Source organism: Oculina patagonica, chromosome 6 (assembly GCF_052425735.1).
Source record: "Oculina patagonica isolate OP01 chromosome 6, crgOcupat, whole genome shotgun sequence".
Classification (NCBI taxonomy): domain Eukaryota; kingdom Metazoa; phylum Cnidaria; class Anthozoa; order Scleractinia; family Oculinidae; genus Oculina; species Oculina patagonica.
Genome location: NC_135763.1, coordinates 18,035,519 through 18,054,641, shown reverse-complemented (window position 1 = coordinate 18,054,641; position 19,123 = coordinate 18,035,519). Strand labels below are relative to the sequence as shown.

General features: G+C 39.1%; 2 protein-coding genes across 2 annotated transcripts; both read left to right on the top strand.

Moving 5' to 3' along the window:
- Window positions 1-2,888: 2,888 nt before the first annotated feature.
- On the top strand, window positions 2,889-18,762 carry LOC144657486 (steroid 17-alpha-hydroxylase/17,20 lyase-like). The gene is made up of 3 exons (XM_078517830.1): window positions 2,889-3,109; window positions 14,920-15,077; window positions 15,915-18,762. The coding sequence occupies exons 1-3, from the start codon at window positions 2,901-2,903 to the stop codon at window positions 17,075-17,077; spliced, it is 1,530 nt and encodes a 509-aa protein (XP_078373956.1). The 5' UTR covers window positions 2,889-2,900; the 3' UTR covers window positions 17,078-18,762.
- LOC144657515 (steroid 17-alpha-hydroxylase/17,20 lyase-like) lies at window positions 10,923-13,845 on the top strand. The gene is made up of 2 exons (XM_078517878.1): window positions 10,923-11,037; window positions 11,529-13,845. The coding sequence occupies exons 1-2, from the start codon at window positions 10,938-10,940 to the stop codon at window positions 12,689-12,691; spliced, it is 1,263 nt and encodes a 420-aa protein (XP_078374004.1). The 5' UTR covers window positions 10,923-10,937; the 3' UTR covers window positions 12,692-13,845.
- Window positions 18,763-19,123: the final 361 nt, after the last annotated feature.

Below are 19,123 nucleotides of genomic sequence, written 5' to 3'. Positions count from 1 at the left end.
TTAGATAACATGATTTCACTAGTCACGGAATTCAACACCCAAGTTAGACAAAATGATCTTGAAGGAGGTTAATATGCTGCCCACAGATAACATAAGTAAACGAGTTAAGGAATTCACCAACCAAGTAAGACAAAATTATCTTAAAGGAGAAAAAAATGTTGCCCAAAAATAACATGAGTTCCATAAGCAACTCACCAGCCAAGAAAGACAGAATAATCTAGCACGAGGTCAATATGCTGCCCTATCTTGAAGGAGGTTAATATGCTGCCTTCAGATAACGTGAGTTCCAGCCAAGGAAGACAGAATAATCTAGCACGAGGTCAATTTGCTGCCCTAAGATAACATGAGTTCACGAGCTATGGAATTCAGCACCCAAGTAAGACAAAATGATCTTAAATGAAGTTAATATGCTGTCATCAGATAACATGAGTTCCATATGGAACTCACCAGCCAAGGAGGACAGAATAATCTAGCACGAAGTCAATATGCTGTCCTTAGATAACATGAGTTCATGAGGTATGGAATTCAGCACCCAAGTAAGACAAAATGATCTTAAATAAAGTTAATATGCTGTCATCAGATTACATGAGTTCCATATGGAACTCACCAGCCAAGGAGAACAGAATAATCTAGCACGAAGTCAATATGCTGCCTTTAGATAACATGGCTTCACGAGTTATAGAAATCACCACGCAAGTAAGACAAAATTGTCTTGAAGGAGGTTAATATGCTGCCCTCAGATAACATGAGTTTTTTAAGGAACTCACAAGCCAAGGAGGACAAAATAATCTAGCACAAAGTCAATATGCTGCCCTTAAATAACATGTGTTCCATAAGGAACTCACCAGCCAATGAAGACAGAATAATCCAGCTCGAGGTCAATATGCTGTCCTTACATAACATGAGTTCACGAGTGATGGAATTCACCACCCATGCCAAGTAAGACAAAATGATCTTGATGGAGGTTAATATGCTGTCTTAAGATAACATGAGTTTCATAAAGAACTCACCAGCCAGGGAAGACAGAAAAATCCAGCACGAGGTCAATATGAATATGCTGCCCTTAGGTAACATGAATTCACGAGCTATGGAATTCACCAACCAAGTAAGACAAAATGATCTTGAGGGAATTTTTTATAATGCCCTGTGATAACATGAGTTCTATATGGAACTCACCAGCCAAGAAAGACAGAATAGTCTAGCACGAAGTCAATTTGCTGCCCTTAGATAACATGAGTTCACGAGCTATGGAATTCACCACCCAAGTAAGACAAAATGATCTTGAAGAAAATTTATATAATGCCCTGTGATAACATGAGTTCCATGTGGAACTCACCAGCCAAGGAAAACAGAATAATTTAGCACGAAGTCAATATACTGCTCATAGATAACATGACTTCACGAGTTATTAAATTCACCACCCAAGTAAGACACAGTTATATTCGAGGAGGTTAATAGACTGCCCTTATATAACATGAGTTTCTTAAGGAACTCACAAGCTCAGAAAGAGAAAATAATCTAGCACGTGGTCAATTCGCTGCCCTTAGATAACATGAGTTCACGAGCTATGAGATTATTATTCAGCACGAAGTCAATATGCTGCCCTTACATAACATGAGCTGCCGAGTTATGGAATTCACCAAGTAAGACAGAAATATCTTGAAGGAGGTTAATAGTCTGCCCTCATATATCATGAGTTTCTTAAGGAACTCACAAGTCAAGGAAGAGAAAATAATCTAGCACGGGGTCAATTTGCTGCCCTTAGATAAAATGAGTTCATGAGCTATGGAATTAGCACCCAAGTAAGAAAAAATTGTCTTGAAGACGGTTAATATGCTGCCCTCAGATAACGAGAGTTCCATAAGGAACTCACCAGCCAAGGAAGACAGAATAATCTAGCACGAAGTCAATATAATGCCCTTAGATAACATGAGTTCACGAGTTATAGAAATCACCACGCAAGTAAGACAAAATGATCTTGAAGGAAGTTATTATGCTTCCATCAGATAACATTAGTTCCATATGGAACTCACCAGCCAAGGAAGATAGAATAATGTAGCACAAGATCTAAGCTGCCCTTAGACAACATGAGTTCACGAGCTATGGAATTCACCCCCCCCCCCCCCAAGTAAGTCAAAATGATCTTGAAGGAGGTTAATATGCTGCTCTTAGATAACATGAGTTCCATAAGGAACTCACCAGCCAAAGAAGACAAAATAATCTAGCACGAGGTCGATATGCTGCCCTTTGATAACACGAGTTCACGATTAGATTGTTTGCAAGTTGCAGTACTTTGAAGTTGTCAGACAACTTTATCTAACACCCGGCAATACTTTCAGCTTGTAAACTCTTGTAGAAGTTGATCTTGATGATGTATTTATTAACTTTAGAGATATCTTTCAGTACACGTGGGTATTGCCATTTGACAATTACTAAAGTTCTTTCCATCTGGACTATTCTATCCATCTGACTATTAATATTGCTTGTCATAGTTTGCCCCCTTTTTTCTGTTTAACTACACAGTAAGACCCCTTTTCTCTCTTAAGGTGGTGGCAAACGAGGACACATTGTTGCCGACAAAACACGCGCGCGGGCAACATTTGTTGTGGACACAAAATCTGTGTCTGAGTCGCAAAAATATTTTTCCTGATTTTTTTGTTTTTGTAAGAAAAACTTTGTGTCTGCAACAAATGTTTTTCCGTTTGCTCGCCCAAGAAAACACCACTAAAGTGTCCGCCACAATGTGTCCTCGTTTGCCACCTTTCTACTTCGCCTTGCCATATGCGATGCACTCATGCACGTAACGATTGCACATAAAACATGTCATGTTGCGTGACATTTGCACTTCTGCACTGCATGACGTAAATAAAATACAACACGCCAGCCACTTTGTGGAAAACATGGCGTCAGTGCTTACCACAATTTACAATTCTCTTAGCCTTGGAAATGTTCTTCTGCTGTTTCTTCTGCTGCTAATGTTACATTACATGATGGTGCTCTACGAGTTTAGGAACATGCCGCCTGGTCCGCGTTTAACGACTCTCCCTGTTTTAGGAAACGTGTTTTCCCTCGACACCAAGATGGAGAAACTTACCGACGCTTTCCAAAGGTCAGTGAAGTCAAACATGTACCATTCTGATCAAGTTTCGCTGTAGTCCACTATAATTATAGAATATATATATATATAATAAATTTTTATTTCTAAACAAGGTGATTTCGGTTTTGGTACAACATTGTGCAACCGGCAAATATTTGAAATTCAAATTCAACTGATATCCCTATCTGTACTAAATAATACTAATGCAACAGTGAGAGTTTAGCAGCGAAGCAGGGCAAAAACAACACCTTGCACACTCCGCATAATCAGTCAACCCCATAACACTACGAAGCGATTTCGGTCAGCATTTTAAAGACCTCTGATGTGGGCCTGAATGCAACTGATTTTACCAGCCAGTCAAGAAGCTTCTTCAAATTCACTTCAATTCAATTCAATTCATAATCGAAAGCAAGTTTTTCGTAATTAATGTGGCTTTGGCCCATTCAATGGCCCTAATGAAGTTCAACCCAGCTCTACTAAGTACATTGTACACGACATTAATAATTTGTAAAATAAGTTTTAGACAAAATCAATATATATCGAAGCCAGCTTGTTTTGCTCGTGAGCTTGTGCATAATTTATGCGAAATAGCACGCTGCAGAAGGCAATAAATTGCAAATCACCGAAGGGTGTCCTGACACATCATGTAATTAATCTTATGATAATAATGGTTCAGTTTCGTCGCAAAAGAATCAACTGGTTGAAAAGCGGCTGCACTATTGGTGCGTTTAAATTGACATAACACTTGTCACGCTTGGAAAGAGTGGAATCTCAAGTGAATCAACAACAGCTTTTTTAAATATTCCAATCGTAAATCCAGATTCTACACTCTTTTATTATAATTTTTCAATTTCACTTCCACTGCATTTTCCTCTTTCCTTTTACGTCCATTTTATCTTGCCCTTTAATGGACCCTTCCACGGTTTTTCTTTTCTTTTCAACTTTTGGCACGGACCCGTTAGCAAAAATCCATTGACACTGCTAAAAAAGTGCGCTTCAAAACTTGCCAAGTTTTAGAGTGATATGTCAGAAACAAATGAAGATAGAGCTTCGCAAATCGCGAAGTTTTACACACGCTAGTATCGTGTCGGGAGGAGGCTCAGACTCTCCCTCCCCCCCCCCCCCCCCCTTCCCGCCATACAAACGACTAAAAAATTTCGCGACTTTGCAACCCCTATCTTCTTCAGTTTTCAGTATATTACTCTAAAACTTGGGAAGTTTATTTAATCCAACACGCTCTTTTCAGAAGTCGATGGATTTTCGCCAAGTAGTACATGTCAACACTTGTCAGGTGTTCACGTTAGTTATCTGTTACCATGTCTTCATACTTTGATATCATAGCCACATCATTTTCCTTCTTTTGTTTCCACATCACGCTATTTGAACCATCCAATACCGGCAACAATTCTTTATAAAGGCCGTCGAGCTTAAAGGCAAGGACTGGACTTTGGCCTGGATTGGACTATAAACACTTTTTTCAATTATCCATGATTTTGAAATTCCTCAATAATGTCAAAAACCCTCTATTTTTAAAGACATTTCCCACAAGATAACAGGTAAAGGCTTGTTTACTATGCCAGGTTCAGCAAACCATTGATAATTACCGTAATGATTCGATTTAGCGCCCGGGGCGCTTATTTACTTTTGGCACCTCACGGGAGGGCGCTTATTCGGGACAGGGCGCTTATTTAATTTTTTGAGAAACAACCAAATGTTCAAAGCAAAACTTTAATAAATATTAAAATAACTAACAATAACAGAAGTGTAACGTAACAAATTGTTGACAGTTAGGTTAATTACTTTTAAAAAGATTGTCCATTTTAGCAGTAAATATATACATGAACGGTACGGTGAATGTTCCTGAGTTTATCTATTCGACATTGATGACTTCAGTTGGGGCAGTTATCCATGATAGGGGCGCCTATATGAGAATAGGGGCGCTTAGAAGAATGGTGCGTTTATTACAATGGGGGCGCTTATTGGAATAGGGGCGCTTATTAACAAAAACACATTCGAAGGGGGGCGCTTATTCGAAAGGGGGCGCTTATTGGAAGGAGGGCGCTAAATCGAGTCATTACCGTATCACGATGATGTTGTCACCGAAATAGTAACAAAAAACAATGCAAATTTTATTTGCTACTCCCTGAAAAGGGTTTATCGGTGACAATAATATATAGATTTAGGCAAGCCTAAAAGCGGAGCTCCCCAGTTAATTATTTTGCACTTTATTGAAACCTGAATTCAAGCCATTGTACAATTTTAAGGCTAAGAATATAATATTCGTTTTATTTTTTTTTTTATAAATATTAATATTGTTACTTACTTTTTTTTTACCGTGTCCCGGGGGGGGGGGGGGGGGGGGAAGAGGTACTCCCTAAAATTTACTAAAGGGGTGTGCCACTGAGTCGCTGAGACTCTGGACCTGTTCCAGAGAAAAAACGGCTCAATTTGCGACCCTGTTCCAGACAAACAGTGCAAAATAGGTACCCTGTTCCAGACAATATCCACAATGAAAAATATATGAAGATAGATATAAAAACACTAGCGTACATCACAAAGCGCTCACTTGACTTTGTCTGTGGCTTGGAGAAAAACCAATGAGAGGAGTGGAGTTTCATAGCTAAACTTGATAGTGTTCCACAGTCAAAAGGGTGATTTGCATACCCTGTTTCAGAGTCAGAGAGGCAAAAGGCATACCCTGTTGAGCAGCACATACCCGTATAGCCCTTATATGGGAGTACCGTATACAGCAACACCAAATAAGCCGAGAACAAACAAAATCAATCAAAACGTTTTAATTCCACCGACAGCATTATGATCCAAAAGTCTGGATGGGAAATTATGCCGCAAAACGGGTAATTATGTAACCTTCGTGTAGATAAGGAGGGGGTAGTAGGGCTGCATGTTGGGGTAGATAGGCATATCACGTGGTAAATTAGCAAATCACTTAACATTTAGAGTATAAAGGAAATAATATACATCTACAATAAGAATATGGTTAATTTTCTTTTTTTCATTCATTCATTTGTTTTTATTTTCACTATTTGCCTATATTTTAATTTTGAATGGAAATGGCAGAGGTCATACATGTAGCAAAGGGTTTACAGCATATTGCCATAAGCTAATGCCAAGCAAACCGGAGTGAAAGCTAACCACAAGCAAACTAGAGTGAAAGCTAATCCCAAGCACACCGGATGAATAAAGCTAACTGCGAGCAAACAGGGGTGAACCTACCGCTCAAATGTAAGTTACCACCTCTCGTCTCGTTTCTCGCGAGACGCGTCTCGTTTCTCGCGAGACGAGTCTCGTTTCTCTCGAGACGCTTCTCGTCTCTCGCGAGAGTCAGTGAAGCGTTCAGTATGGAATATATTACTCGCAAGAGGCCGTATTGTATCAATAATGCCCTTGTTACATCTAAAAAGATGTAAAAGAGACAGGTCAATCAAGAAGTTGTTTTCTGAAGTACACTGTAAATACGTTAACATTTAAAATATAAACTTTGCTCATCGATCATTTGCAGCTTTTCTTGATTTCAATTTACATGTAATTTACTAGTCTCTTGAAAAAAGCATCATGAAGACACCCAAACATCAAGCTGGATAATCTTAATCCTTCCTGTTTTCTTTTGATGTCCTTGTCCACATTCTGTTTTTGTGTCTGTGGCTCTGCAAATTCTGAAACTCATGTTAACCCTGAAAAAAGTCAAATGCCACAGATTTAATCAAAATTGATTAATTGGCATGAATATCAATAATTTATAAAACAAAACACTTAACGCAAGCTTGTATAAAGTGAAGCAAAACCACTGGATGCGAAAGGATACCTTATATATTTAACAGAGATGTATCAGCACAGACTATTTTTTTTACTGATAACTGCGAAGTCAACTACAGAAAAAAAAACCTGGTAACTCGAACTCGGATAACTCGAACAACCTTGCTAACTCGAACTCACTTCCATTTCCCTTGAATTTGACCCCACTTTTCAGTCATTTTTACTTGGTTAACTCGAACTCGGATAACTCGAAAACCCCGCTAACTCGAACTAAATTTTGTTTCCCTTGAACAAAATTTGGGTCAAACTTTTTACCCTGATAACTCGAATTCCGGAACTTGCAACTCGCAACGGTTGCCCATTGATTATAGCAATGAACAGATCATGTATTTGACAGTCATTTTCCACTCTTAACAAAAGAATGTGTGGTCGCTTTAGAGTTTCTGGCAAGATAAGTTCAATTTGCACAGTACTGTATACTGAAGTGCTTAAAAATCAGTAAACTATCAATTATTAACTTGGCAAATAAAATATTCAATCAACCCCACTAACTCGAAAAACCCCGCTAACTCGAACTCATTTTTGTTTCCCTTCAGAGTTCGAGTTAGCAGGGTTCTACTGTAAATATTTTAATAAACTCAAAGCATCACTGCAAACCCTTACACCCCCTCTTAATTAAAAGGTTTGGCCTTTAAATACTCCCCCTCCCCTCTACCCCTATATATACATGTACATGCATAGGAAAAACATTGCCACATCTTAAAAGCTTTTCTCTTAACAGTAATACTAAGATTTTTAAAGATACACATTTAATTAATAATAAGTTTGCATGCACAGCTGCATACAGTGTCTAAAATGGCATGAATTTACTCACAAAGATTCCAATTTTCCAGTAGTCATTAACCTTTGTTGTGTGCATTTTCCAAATTCCACAACAAGATTATGATTTTTTTATGACAAATATAACATTTACTGTTGACATTCTGAATGAAACCAGCAAAACAAACCTCAAAATCTCAAAATTGTTGACATTGTTATGTAATCCACATGAACGCTCAATAGTGAACAGAACTACATGACAAGTGGATTATTTAATATATTTGGGAACGAAAGAGCTAAGTAATGAAATTTATTTACTCTGACTAAATGAACAGTAATTTTACCTCCATCATAAATATCAATAAACTGCATACACTGATCGATCTATTTCACTCGGAGTTAACGAAATTCCAGGTGCTTCGTGCAAACTGACATCACTTTCATTCTCATCTCAGCTGCTTTTCCAGCACTGTAAAACAAAATAATCATATCACAAGCATTTAAAAATCGTAAGCTTAATTTTCTTCGAGATGTGTTAAAGTGATATTCTTTGTGAATTCGTTCCTCGAAGGCCCAACAATTATTCGTTTACATAATCAAATCCTCCTATTTGATCAGTAAAACCTGGTAAAACTGAATTTTAACGAATAGTATTTTTCAACATTGTTCATGTCACAAGCAAATGCTTAGTGGCGAAAGCAAGTAAAATGTGCCGTAAATATAAGCTTACGTTGCGTATAAAGTAAGCTTAAGACAAAACGTAGAGATATTAAATGACGGAAACACTGCAGTTTTGTACTCACCTTCACCAGTTGGCCGCAGTAGGTACACTCGTCTGCTCGTTTTATCTCCGTTCCCTTGTTCTCCGCTATTTCTTTGCCTGTTTTCTCGGCACCTCTCTTGCTATTTTAGTCGCTTTTCTTCGCTACTTTGCTACCAGGTTCGACAGGCGCTTTGCTATACTTTTTCGCCTGCTTTCTGTCCGGGTTTTCTGGATCTCTCGCGATCTCTTTCCCGTCGCAAATCGCTTAAACCCTGTTTCCTCGAAGTTAAGTTTACCCTGCTCACGTTTGTAGTCATCGGCATAACAAGGAGCCAAAATAAATATGTTTGTCTCAAGTTCTAACTTTCAGACTAGGATTTAAAAATACGTAGTAATTTTGAAAATTTCTTTGCCAAGAGACCTCACACTGCAAAATTATTTCGCGCCAGTACTGCGCGAGTTGTCAAGACCTTTCAAGATCCCGGATATGCGCAACACCGTACGCCGTACGCGCCCGCGAGGCATGCCGCTAGCCATGATGACCATGAAAACTCGGATGCACAGGTTTCCTATTTTATTTCATGTGTTTTTATTTTTTTTTTTTTCATGCGTTTTTTTTATGGGTATGGTGCTCCGCTCTGCGGCCCTTACGGGCCGCTAAGGAGCTCCGCTATAAACCAGTTACAAATGTCATACTGGCATCATCCTTTATCAATAGCGTGACGTGTTGAGGAATTTTTTTCTTGCCTAAGATAAGAAGATCACGTCACTACTTTACACTGCATAAACACCTAATCCGAATACTTCATCTTACAGTCGGCGCCACAATAAAGTTAACCTCAATGCTGATAAGGCTTGGAAAGAGTGACGGCCAGGCCTTCAGAGACTCCTTATTGCGACATATTTAAGCCTCTGTTTATATTTATTATTATTATATATATAGCGAGACTTTTAAGCAATAAACCTTGGAAATAGAATTCTATATTTGCTATATTTCACATGTGAAAAAAGCGATACGTCCAATCAGCTTCGCGTATAGCTTTCTTCACATGTGAAAAATATAACCAATCAGCATCTAGAGTAGTACGACTCAACCAATCACAGCGCGAGAATTCAAATGGTTTCCAACGAGGTTGAGAAAGCGAGCGGGCGGCAAGTTTGCTCTCGACGGCAGTTTATGTTTTGAAAACATGGTTACACGTTTTGTTTCTTTACAAAACTTTGCCTTTTAAGGACTTAATGGAAATGCAAGCCAACAGAAACACGCTAAGCAAAACCTAAAGAATACGGCAGTGATAAAAATCACTCTTTAAAGGCGAAGTGAAGACAGACGAAGGCAAAGTGTCGATAAGTGAAAGCGAATATAAGACAAGACTTTCATCGGAACTTACAACACATCCGCGGGCTTTCTAAGAATATTCAGGCACTCTTGGGATCGTCTTGGTAAAGTAAATTGTATTTTTTAATTGGATTTACTTCGTAATTATTGTTTAATTAACCGACTCTTCGTGTTGTCACAATTTGTTCAAAATTCGCCAGTTGATTCGCCAGTAGTTCACTCGCTTGTGACAAACTTTTCTCGATGCGATATGAAGTTTTGCTTTTAACATAAATGTAACGCATTGTGTTTGTTCTAGTCTAGGAGAGTTTGTCGCCAGTAATTTTTCTTTTTACATTATTGAAATAGCGAATTCGCTTGTAAAGCTATGTGCATTTGCAGCTTTGTTTTCTCGCGCCGTTAACTGTTGTATGCTAAAGGTTATAAACTGGAAAAATCGGCGTAAAGTGCTCAATGGTTGAATTCTCGTTACATATATAATAAACAAATTACAGCATAGAAAGTGCTTTGTACGGATTTTTATTCACTCGTTGCAAAACTTTGGAAAACGAACGAGTGAGCGTAGCGAACGAGTGAGTTTTCCAAAGTTTTGCAACTCGTGAATATAAATCCGTACGGCGCACTTTCTATGAAGTAATCTATATATATTTTATATTTCTCCTATTTTATTTATCTTCAATATTCTAATATATTACATTTTCTTTTTTTTCATTTTGCTCACTGTAAATGTTCTGTGTTGTTGTGTGTTTTACCGACCTTAATTTGTTTTTTCATAATTGTAAACACTGGCTGCCTGCCCTTTTTAACTCTTCAGTTATTTAAGGCAGCCAGACCCTTAATTAATTATTTATACTATATTATATTTTCCTTTTGTAAATATTTAGGGTAATAAAGTTTCGTTGTTGTTGTTGTTGTTGTTGTTTAAACTCTTGTCCAAGCGACAAGAGTTTGAAGGCTAAAGCTACCTTATCCCCTTTTATAAAAAAAAGGTATTGGAGATTTATTATAGACAGATTTCAGCAGTTACTGACTTTCTGCAAGCTACTTAGAATGAAACGTATGGCTTGTTCCTTTACATCTACTGTCTTAGAAAAACGGTACGGCCGTATTTTTTCCATGAAACTATTGGATGTTACAAGTTCGTTATGGCGTCAACACCTGAGGCTGTTAATGAGATGTTGGTAAAGAAGTCTGCTGATTACGCCGGGAGACCACAAACGTATGTCTTTTATACCGAAAGCTTAGGTAAGTTACTTACCTTTATGTCACAGTTATTTAGAAGCTTCAAGCTTCTTTTGGCATAAGTACAAAACGTTAGCATCAGCAACAAAGGGAGTGGTCAGTGTAGAATCGGCATAAGCATCATCAGTCAGAAATAGCATAAGGAAAGCATATGCATAGGCGAACGCCTAGGCATAAACCTGTCAAGATTGGCATGATTAAGGGGGCTGAACATAGTTTTCCGATCCTTAGAAACAGTTTCAGAAAATTCAGTCGGTAAAATGTTTTCATCGTTTGTGTGGAACAATCATGGAGAAATCATGACATTTTAACATTGAATTCGAAGTAATAAAGATTTAACAGAGGAAATTCAATCGTAGGCCTTATAAATGATCTCGGCACATTCTTGCTGGAAGGGTTTGTGGAGGAATTACCTTTCAATAACTTTACACCACACCCCATCGCATACTTTAGGACCTAGTTACTCACAGTCGTTATTTTGTTCTATATAACAGGAGGTAAGGACATCATCTTAGGAAACTATGGCCCTGAATGGAAGTTTCAGCGTAAACTCTTCACTACAGCCTTGCGAAAGTACCTTTCAGACATTCCTCTGATTGAAAACCGGGTCTCAGTCCAGGCAGAGAAACTGGTGAACTTAATGGAAGACCAGGATGGAACACCTTTTGATCCTGCAGATAGCTTGATGCGTTCTGTAGCTAATGTTATATGTGGAATCACTTTTGGAGTAGGTGAAGATACGACAAATCCAGATTTGGACAAGCTTCTAAAACTGAACGCAGACTTCGTAACAAACGCCAGTGACACTCAGTTGGCAGCTATCTTAGATTTCTTCCCGTGGGCGCATTACCTGCCACTTAGAGTCTATGATCGCGTTCTGCAACCTATATTTGAGATACACGATATCATTCGCAAAATTCTTAGACAGCGGGAAAACAAACTTGACCCAGCAGCGCCCATAAAAGATTTGATCTCAGCTCTCCTCCATGCCACACAAGAAGCCGAATGCGAAACCGACGAGGGAAGAACTGTCCGCCTTTCAGAAGACTACTTTGTTATCACCATTGAAGACATGTTTCTTGCCGGATACGAAACCACAAGCACCACGCTGAAATATCTCATCACATTCTTGGTTGGCAATCCAAAGTACCAAGAGGACATTCAGTGCCAGTTAGATGAAGTAGTTGCCGGACGGAAGCCTTCCTTGAACGATCGCCCCAATCTGCCACTCGTCCAAGCAACGATCATAGAAACGCTACGAGTTGCAAATGTACTGCCCTTGGCAGTGCCTCATGTCACGCTGACCGATACCACGCTGTGTGGCTACCGTGTGCCTAAAAATACGTTTGTCCTTGCTAACACAGAGGCTGTCCATCTGGATCCAAAATGCTGGGAAAACCCCACCGTGTTTAACCCGTACCGTCACATTGACGAGTTTGGCAAGCTGGTCACCAACCAAGGCAATTTTTATCCTTTTGGAGCTGGACGCCGGGTCTGTGTTGGTGAAGCACTGGCTAAAGTTGAGCTGTTCTTGTTTGTTTCGTGGATGCTTCAAAAGTTTACGTTTGTTGAAGATGATGGTCATCCGCCGAAAACGTTGGGAACCTTTATCCAGTTTCCTTCAGCTTACAAAATACGTGCCATCAAACGACAATAAAATATGGCACAAGCATGGCCTTTGCTAAATGATAAGTCAACATAGTAGTCGATATGGCCTACCATAGGCACTTCTTTGTTGCTCAATTATTAGTACATTATGAATATTAATACGTCCGTCTGTAAAGTTCAACTCCTTTCTTCTGTTAGTTAATCTGTCAATACACAGTATTATCCGATGTCTGGTAAACCCGAAAAGCAAATTTAGCGAATAGTACAAATAGTCGCTTATATAGCGACGAATAGTCGCGAATAGTCTTTATAAAATTATTTAGTTCTCTCGGTGCCAGAGGTTTTTTGCTTTTCTTTTTTGGAGACAAAGCCGCGATATAAAAAGAATCTCTTGCACTCATGGTACTAATATTGCCAGGAGAAAACAAAATACTTACAAAAAAATACTTACACCAATACTGCAGCAAAGCAGGTTAAAAACAACGTACAAGTTACACGACAATTGTCTTTCACCCGTATAATATGGGTCATGAATGATTTCCCAAAATTTTGCAGTACTCTCAAAATTTTAGTGGGTGTTCGGTTACTCACGCTCGTATATTTTTTCAAGTGCTCGCATGCTCGGTTTTTAGTGAAGGTAGCTTTTTTTGGAAACGTTCTCGTTGTTCCGAAGACTAACTTTTGTCGATGCTCGTACTCGCAGAGAAAAACGCTGTGCACGCATACTCGCAAAGACCATTCGATTTCCCTGATAGTCTGGCATCGCCACGACACGATGAAACGATCTCGGTCAACTTCTCAAAGACGCCTGACGTAGGAAATGCTTAGGCTCTGCAAACATTTTTTTCCCAAATTTGTCATACTTCCTTACCCCCTGATAAAGGCATGATAAAAATGGTTCCAAAAATAAACGAATTCCTTGTCACATTTGGAAATAATAGAATCCCTGTTCATAATTCCGCAATTTTTTGTATATATTTTTGTAATTCAACTTACACTATGATTTGTTCATTTTATCTTTGTACTTTAATTTGACTTCGATGATGCAATTCCGTGACTTTTCATTTTTAAATCCAAACTTTGTCATTGCCTGTCACGTTTTCTTTAGTAATTAATTTTGCTAACCTCACCCTTAAATTCACCTAGAGCCTGAAAGAGGCACCTCTTTCGGGCGTTACCTCCCCATATAGTGCACTATATGGAGTACCCCCACAGGGATGATTGTCATGATCGTGTTTTCACGGAGGTATGAATAAATTCGCATAAGTATTGATTGATTGTTTGATTGATTGATTGAATGATTGATGGATGGATGGATTGATGGATTCATTCATTCATTCATTCATTCATTCATTCATTCATTCATTCATTCATTCATTCATTCATTCATTCATTCATTCATCCATCCATCCGTCCATCCGTCCGTCCGTCCGTCCGTCCGTTCATCCATCCATCCATCCATCCATCCATCCATCCATCCATCCATCCATCCATCCATCCATCCATCCATCCATCCATCCATCCATTCATCCATCTATCCGTCCATCCATTCGTTCGTTCGTTCGTTCATCCATTCATTTCAGTATTTTGGTAAACACTTCACCCTCAGACGTACATACGTCAAGGTTTTATTCCAATTTTTGAAACGAAGATTTACTCTACAAAGCTTAAACATTCAGTAGCTGTTCATTCATTCCTTGCGAAAATTTTGATTTTTCAACCATATGTCCATCATATTAAACGTCACCATGGCAAAGTCATAAAATTACAAGCAGGTCTGGCCAAAAATCGTCATTTTTAACATATTTTTGTTTTCATTTTTTCCAGTTTTTTGAAAAGAAATCGTGCGATTTGTTTATTTTTGCATTCCATAAGCATTCTGGCTTAATTGTACATCAAATTTTGATTTTTTCTGACTTTCTAAGAAAATGGTGAAATCCAAGATAGCGAATCCGAGATGACGGCTCTTATGACGTCATGTGACCTCACAGCCAATGAAAATTACGTCATTTTGTAAAGTTTTGTAAGCTACGTGCTTTCTACTCAGAGCAAGATAATTTCGCCGTGCCTTAATAGAACGAAACCCCAGGGGGGTTCCATCTACCCCCCCCCCCCCCTCTCCCCTTGTACGATGGTGGGGGTATGAATTAGCTTGTACGTCCAAGGGTTAAGCTTTTTCTGACTGGGATGGATAACCTTCCTGCCAGACGCTAACTAGTGGGATTGAAACAGACTAACTTTTTGTTGATTTCGTGCCCTGTTTTTTTACATTCACAGTCTTAAAACAAGGTACGGCCGTATTTTTTCCGTGAAAATTGGAAGTTTCAAGTTTGTCATGGCATCAACTCCCGAGGCTGTTAATGAGATGTTGGTAAAGAAGTCTGCTGATTATGCTGGAAGACCACAAACGTATGCTTTTTATACCCAAAGCTTAGGTAAGTTTAATACTCGTGAGTGTTTTAGAGCTAGTTAAGAAGGAGTTTCTCTTTTGCTTCAGGCATCTACTATCACATAGGCACTGACGCAGGTATCAGGGTCGGGAGAAGTGCGATTGGCATCACCATTAGCAGCAGTCAAAATCAGAAACGGCTTTAGCATAGGCGTACGCATTGGCATAGGCATAGGTAAGGCATGGGAGTCGGCATTAGTCGTTCTGTTTGTCGTCCGTTTGACGGTTTTGTTTATGTCGTCAATAAGTCGTTTGTATGTTAATAGGCGTCTGTTCTAAGTTTGTGTACCAGCTTTTTAGAGTTAGTTCAAGAGTAAGGGCCTTGGCCAAATACGTATGTTCAATTTTCACTGGCTTTCACTGCCTTTCGTGTTAATGATAAGGCTGTAACGATAGTATTGACATTAGCGATACAAGAAGCTTAAGTGTAAGAAGGAAGAATTATTTTATTATTGTTGTGCTTATACCTACTTACATTTTTTTACTGACTATAAGCATAGGCAGAACAATTGACAATGCAATCGACCGCGAAATTGCTCATCATATAATTATAGTTTATGCTTATCCCAATGTTGAGCCCGAGGAAATGGTTATACTTGTGCATGTTTGTGCTTATGAAGTGGAAAGCAGCTCTTATGGGAGACCTAAGGGAGACAAAACCAGAAGTGTTCATCCCTATACTAGACAACGAGCATCCCCTGCTGTTTCGCATAAGAGTCCCCTTCTGGCTTTGCGTTACGTGGTTTTAAAATTCTTGCTAGACAGGGTTGTGAATCGGTTAGGAACCAGTTACTTACAGTCGTCCTTTTATTCCACATAACAGGAGGTAAGTCTATCATCTTAGGAAACTATGGCCCTGAATGGAAGTTTCAGCGTAAACTCTTCACTGCAGCCTTGCGCCAGTACCTCTCGGACATTCCTCTGATTGAAAGCCGAGTCTCAGCCCAGGCCAAGAAACTGGTGCAGTTCATGGAAGACCAGGCTGGAAAACCTTTTGATCCCGCAGATAGCTTGATGCGTGCTGTTGCTAATGTAATATGTGGAATCAGTTTTGGAGAAGGTGAAGACACAACGAATCCAGATTTGGACAGGCTTTTGAAACTGAACGCGGATTTTATAGCAAACGCTGATGACACTCAGTTGCTAGCAATTTTGGATTTCTTCCCGTGGGCACATTACCTACCAATTAAGGCCTATGATCGCGTTCTGCAACCTATGTTTGAGGTACACGATATCCTACGTAACATTTTTAGACAGCGGGAAAACAAATTTGACCCAGCGGCGCCCATAAAAGACCTGATCTCAGCTCTCCTCCATGCCAAACAAGAAGCCGAGTGTGAAAGCGACGAGGGAAGAACTGTCCGCCTTTCAGAAGACTACTTTGTTATCACCATCGAAGACATGTTTCTTGCCGGTTACGAAACCACAAGCACCACGCTGAAATGGGTCATCGCCTTCTTGGTTAGCAATCCAAAGTTTCAAGAGGACCTTCAGTGCCAGGTAGATGAGGTACTTGCCGGACGGAAGCCTTCCTTGAACGATCGCCCCAATCTGCCGCTTATCCAAGCAACGATCATAGAAACGCTACGAGTTGCAAATGTAGTACCTTTTGCGGTGCCTCATGTCACGCTGACCGACACCACACTATGTGGCTACCGTCTGCCTAAAGATACCTTCATCTTTGCCAACACAGAGGCTGTTCATCTGGATCCTAAATGCTGGGAAAACCCCACCGAGTTCAACCCGTACCGTCATATTGACGAAGATGGCAAGCTGGTCACCAACCAAGGCAATTTTTATCCTTTTGGAGCTGGACGCCGGGTCTGTGCTGGTGAAGCCCTAGCTAAAGTTCAGCTGTTCTTGTTTATTTCGTGGATGGTTCAAAAGTTCATTTTTGTTGGAGAGGATGGTCATCCGCCGAAAACGTTGGGAACTTTGATCCAGTTTCCTTCTGCTTACAAGATACGTGCTAACAAACGTCAATAAAGTATAAAGCGAACTTGGCTTTTTCGATCCAACATGATATTTTAGAGTAGCATTATATATGTCAATAATATGTCACATGCTCTAGGGGCATCTACACTTCTCAAATTCGGTTTTCTTTTTAGCTTCTGATCAATAAGAGTATAGACAGTCTAATCAATAAAGGTTATTCCTGTTACCCGTGCTTAAAACATTTAATCATGAGTAATTTATGGTAGAGTGGAAACTGACGAATTCAATCAGGGCAGTTTCCTTCTAAACGTTTCCAAGCAGCACTTTTAAATTGATAAAATACCAATAAACTTGGACCAGACCCACTAAAACGGGGCTGAGAACAGTTTCTTGGTCTTTTAAAATAAATGTTTGTTAGAAACTTTGTGAATTACCCATTGTTGATCGGATGTTTGTTAAGGTTCTGGTAACCAAAGATGTCACACGTGACATCACAAACAAGATGCATGGCGCATTTCAAGATGGCGGACTTTTTAAAAAATTTTAGGCGCTTTTAAATCCGAATAGGAGTATGGAGTAACAGTAACAAGAAACGAAGAAAACACTTCGCAGGAATCATAAGCGGGCTCGGCCCCGGCCACCCAGTTAATTATATTCTACCATTAATATATCATTCGTTTTCGCCTCATTTTTTCTAAAATATCCGTCAAAAATAAGCCTAAATGATTAAAAAGAGATTTTAAAATTTGCGGTTTTTTATGGAAATTTAAGCGTGTTCATTCGGGACATCATTAATTTAAAAATGCTTTATTTTCTTATACTAAGCACTGATTACATACTAAAATGTGCATTGAGACTAATGTTCCTTACTATAATATGTGAAAAAATAACTTTCTAGGATTATGTAACAGCTTTGATTTTAGCATTTCGATGACGTCAGATAAAACCACCGAAAGGTAAAATAAAAAGCTTTATTATGCAGTCATCGACTGCCTTGTCTTTGAAAAATGTTCTTCAGCTTTCCTTTTGATCGATTTTCTATGCTCTATTTCGTTGGTTACTGAAACGTAAACGGCATGAAACAAGACCGGGGGGCCTTTTGAGGCCTGCGCTGACTTTGAACGCTTATAACGTTTTTAAAATTCAACCAAATTCTGCCAAACTTTGCGACTTTATCTAAAATTTATCTGGGAAAAATTTGGTAGGATAAGTTGTTGTGTTAGAAACTTGGCATTACCATGGCAACGGCATTTTGACAGGCATGTTTTCCCAAATTTGTAATTTTCGTGTTTCTATTAATTAAAATTAACTATAGTGCAATTATTTTCACCTTTTTACAGTTTCTAAGCACCGTTTTATTGATTTTGAGTACTTTGCAGCAATTTTGGGTGGTTTTCTGCCGTTTTCGAAAAAAATTGAAATCCAAGATGGCGGATCCAAGATGGCGGTTGTTTTGACATCATGATGTAATTGTCACGTGATGTGACATCATCATCCCACGTGATGTATACCAAAAGATAGATGTTCGGACGTTCTATATGTCCTACAGGTACAGGTGATACAGGTCGAAAGACATTTATACAATGTATTGGTCTATGAAAACATTAACAACTGAATGCAAAAAAAGGAAAAACGACTCCCGTATATACTGTACGGCAACTTCACTAATAAGATTTTAAGCATATGAGGATGTCATACATTTATGCATTGCCATTGGACATAATAAAGTTCTTTTCCTCCGAGCTATTGCTTGTCATATTTGTCCCTTATTTTTCTGCTTTACTGCGGGAAATGGTTAGGAAGCCCGCCAACCGTGACGTGCTGTGTTGTATGTTTTTGTTTGCTATTTTGGGGGTTGGCCCTGCTCAAATTCTGACAAAATACAATAGGCGGTTACGTGTGTTCATGCAACTTACCAGTAGAAATATTGCAATAACGTAGGTCACGCATAGTGTATGAGCGAAAAACGAAAGATGCGCAGGGTCGTTAAAAGTCCAAGATACCTCTTTGTTTGCTGCTTTGATGTTTACCGGGCTTCCTAACCATTTCCCTCTATTAACTATGCTGCGTAGTAAGACCCTTTTCTCTCTCTGTACC